The sequence below is a fragment of the Sinocyclocheilus rhinocerous genome, unplaced genomic scaffold (assembly GCF_001515625.1).
Source record: "Sinocyclocheilus rhinocerous isolate Xijiao unplaced genomic scaffold, SAMN03320098_v1.1 scaffold2921, whole genome shotgun sequence".
NCBI classification, from domain to species: Eukaryota; Metazoa; Chordata; class Actinopteri; order Cypriniformes; family Cyprinidae; genus Sinocyclocheilus; species Sinocyclocheilus rhinocerous.
In genome coordinates this window covers 248,068-250,490 of record NW_015655581.1, presented here as the reverse complement: position 1 = coordinate 250,490, position 2,423 = coordinate 248,068, and the positions used below count along the sequence as shown (strand labels likewise).

Here is a 2,423-nt window from a genome sequence, read left to right as displayed (position 1 = left end):
AATATATGAAAGATAATAATTAATTAAATTATAAATATTTAAAATTAAAATAAATAATCTTACAATAAACAACAAAAATAAAACACTTAAAAAAGTTGTCGGGTGATCATTAAGCAACATCTGCAAACCGTGAACATGCATATGTGTTGCTAAATTATTAAAATAGTCATATATTTTTTTATTAATAAATAATATTAATAAAAATCTCAAGGGGAATCGAAGAAAATATTTTAGGACCAAAAAAAAGCTGTGATGAGCCATAGGAATGTTCACTGGAGAATGAAACGCTGGCTGTGATCTGCTTCTCAGTGAAGGACACACAATGCAATCTGATCCTTATGCAGCCTCACTTTCAGAAGAGTCTTCACAGGACACATTGTAATGTACAGAAAAAAAATTAAAGCTGTATTACAATATTTGTTCATTGTCTTGATGTCTCTATGCAGGATTTTAGTATTTTATGCAAAACAATTACATGCAACAGCTTTATAATTAGATGCATAAACTATATTATACATATGTGCATGTGTGTGTTTGTTACCAGTGTTTATGAAGCAGCAGAACTAGCAGCCAAACAGAACAGAGGATCACGCCACAGGCCTCAGCCATCGCAAAAGCCCAGGGGATTCTGGGTACACTGGAGGGAGAAGAGAACAAGGCGAAAGGTTAAAAAAAGAGCAAAACATAATCCTCCTCCAAACAGATGGTGATAATGATGTTATTTTGTGTTTTCGTGCTCATCTTCAGCTGTGAACTCTAACGATGTCCTGTGGTGCGTGATGGAGAAAGTTATCATCAACAGCAAACCTCAAAGCTTACAGATGTCTAAAGGGTGCAACTCATCATCAGAGCGGTTTAGTTTCATTTATGCTGCCAGAAACCTCAAAGAAATTATGTCTAATGAGTTTTAGTCTTTTAGTCTGGGGTGTTAGGGCACAACTCAAATCTGGCATCTTTATATTTCTATTGATGATTTTCATCTCTACATTGATGTATTTTCTCTGAAATGGCTTAAAAATGTGATTTTAATGCAATTAGAGCAAGCATTCCCAAACATTTTTGTCAGCCAAACCTAAAATATTCACTTGTAGTCGCACCTGAAATTTTAAGATAATTTTTAAAAACTTTAAAAAGATATTAAAATTTAAAAAATCTAAAAAGATATTTAAAAGTTAATCATCTAACGGTACATTCACATATATGCAGTTCTCTAATGACAGTTAATGGTCACATGACATGCAGATAAGCAAAAAAAAAAAATGAATAAAATTTTGATTTTATTTTTAAAATAATTATTTTAATTTTAAATGTGAATGTTTTAATTAATTATTAGCTTTTCATCCACTCACCAACCCCAGTTTGGGAAACCATGAATTAGAAAAAACACATTTACGTTCAAGTAGAACTTAAATAATGTTTAAACCACATTAAAGCAGCTTCCAAAGCAGAATCCTAATGGAAACGTGAAACTATCAGTGAATGATCTGATCTGGGCTGCGTTTCCAAAAGCATCATGAGCTGATCGTACAGAACAGTGGTGCAAATTAGCTTATGACTCTTTTGGGAAACACAGCCTTGAATCTCATGCATGTTATACAAATAGTGCTTGTCGTGTGAAGCACAAAAGCTCAACAATATTGGAGAAAGCAGGCAATTATTATTAGGTTTTATCAAGACCAAGTGCATTTTTCTTATTTCAAGATGGAAGATTATGTTTTGCAATGCATTTAGAGATTAAAGAAAGCGAAATAATTATCTAGCCTGCCTTTTAAAACACGCTTTGCATTAGAAAAATGCCTATAATGTCTTAAATTGGTTCATATGTGCAGTTCACAACCTGATGCACATTATTCACAAAAAATGGAAAATGCTAGCTTAAATCACTAACTGCTAGCTGACTTAATGCAACTTTTGGAAAAAGTGATCTTGCAGTCAGTTTTTATTTTTAAATTTTTTAAAAGAAATTAATACTGTAATTCAGCAAGGATGCATTAAAATCACCAATCTTCATATTCTGTGTGGTGGTCAGTTCACAGCAGTGATAGAAATTAATCTTTTCCAATAAGTTTAAATTTATTTTTACCTTTATAAAGCCATTTTTTCTAAAAGTGTGCATCATCGTTTGAGTCAAATTCTTAGATTTAATCAGTCAGTTAGAATAATAAGACATTTGGTCTGTTACCAAGCAAATGAAATCAGTAGCAACAAAATTCATCTTTGCAATGCAGAGGAAACACAGAAGCTGCATCTGAAGTGGCATTTCGATGTGCTTACACACTGTTTAATGCAGCGCAGAGGGACATGGAATGATTTAACCTGTGGTTACAAATGCATAAATAATGTTTTGATATTTTAAACATAAAACGGTGAATACTGATAAATGAAAAGATACTTTAAATGTGAAATTAAAACCAGTAGGTGGC

At 32.2% G+C, this 2,423-nt stretch overlaps 1 protein-coding gene across 1 annotated transcript in view; it reads right to left on the bottom strand.

The window, feature by feature from the left end:
• LOC107718687 (sphingomyelin synthase-related protein 1) overlaps nucleotides 1–2,423 on the bottom strand; it is a 14,297-nt gene that overhangs the window by 1,997 nt on the left and 9,877 nt on the right. Inside the window, exon 4 of the mRNA XM_016525876.1 lies at nucleotides 542–637. Within this exon, the coding sequence (XP_016381362.1) occupies nucleotides 542–637 (96 nt within the window). The remainder of the gene's footprint in view (nucleotides 1–541; nucleotides 638–2,423) is intronic.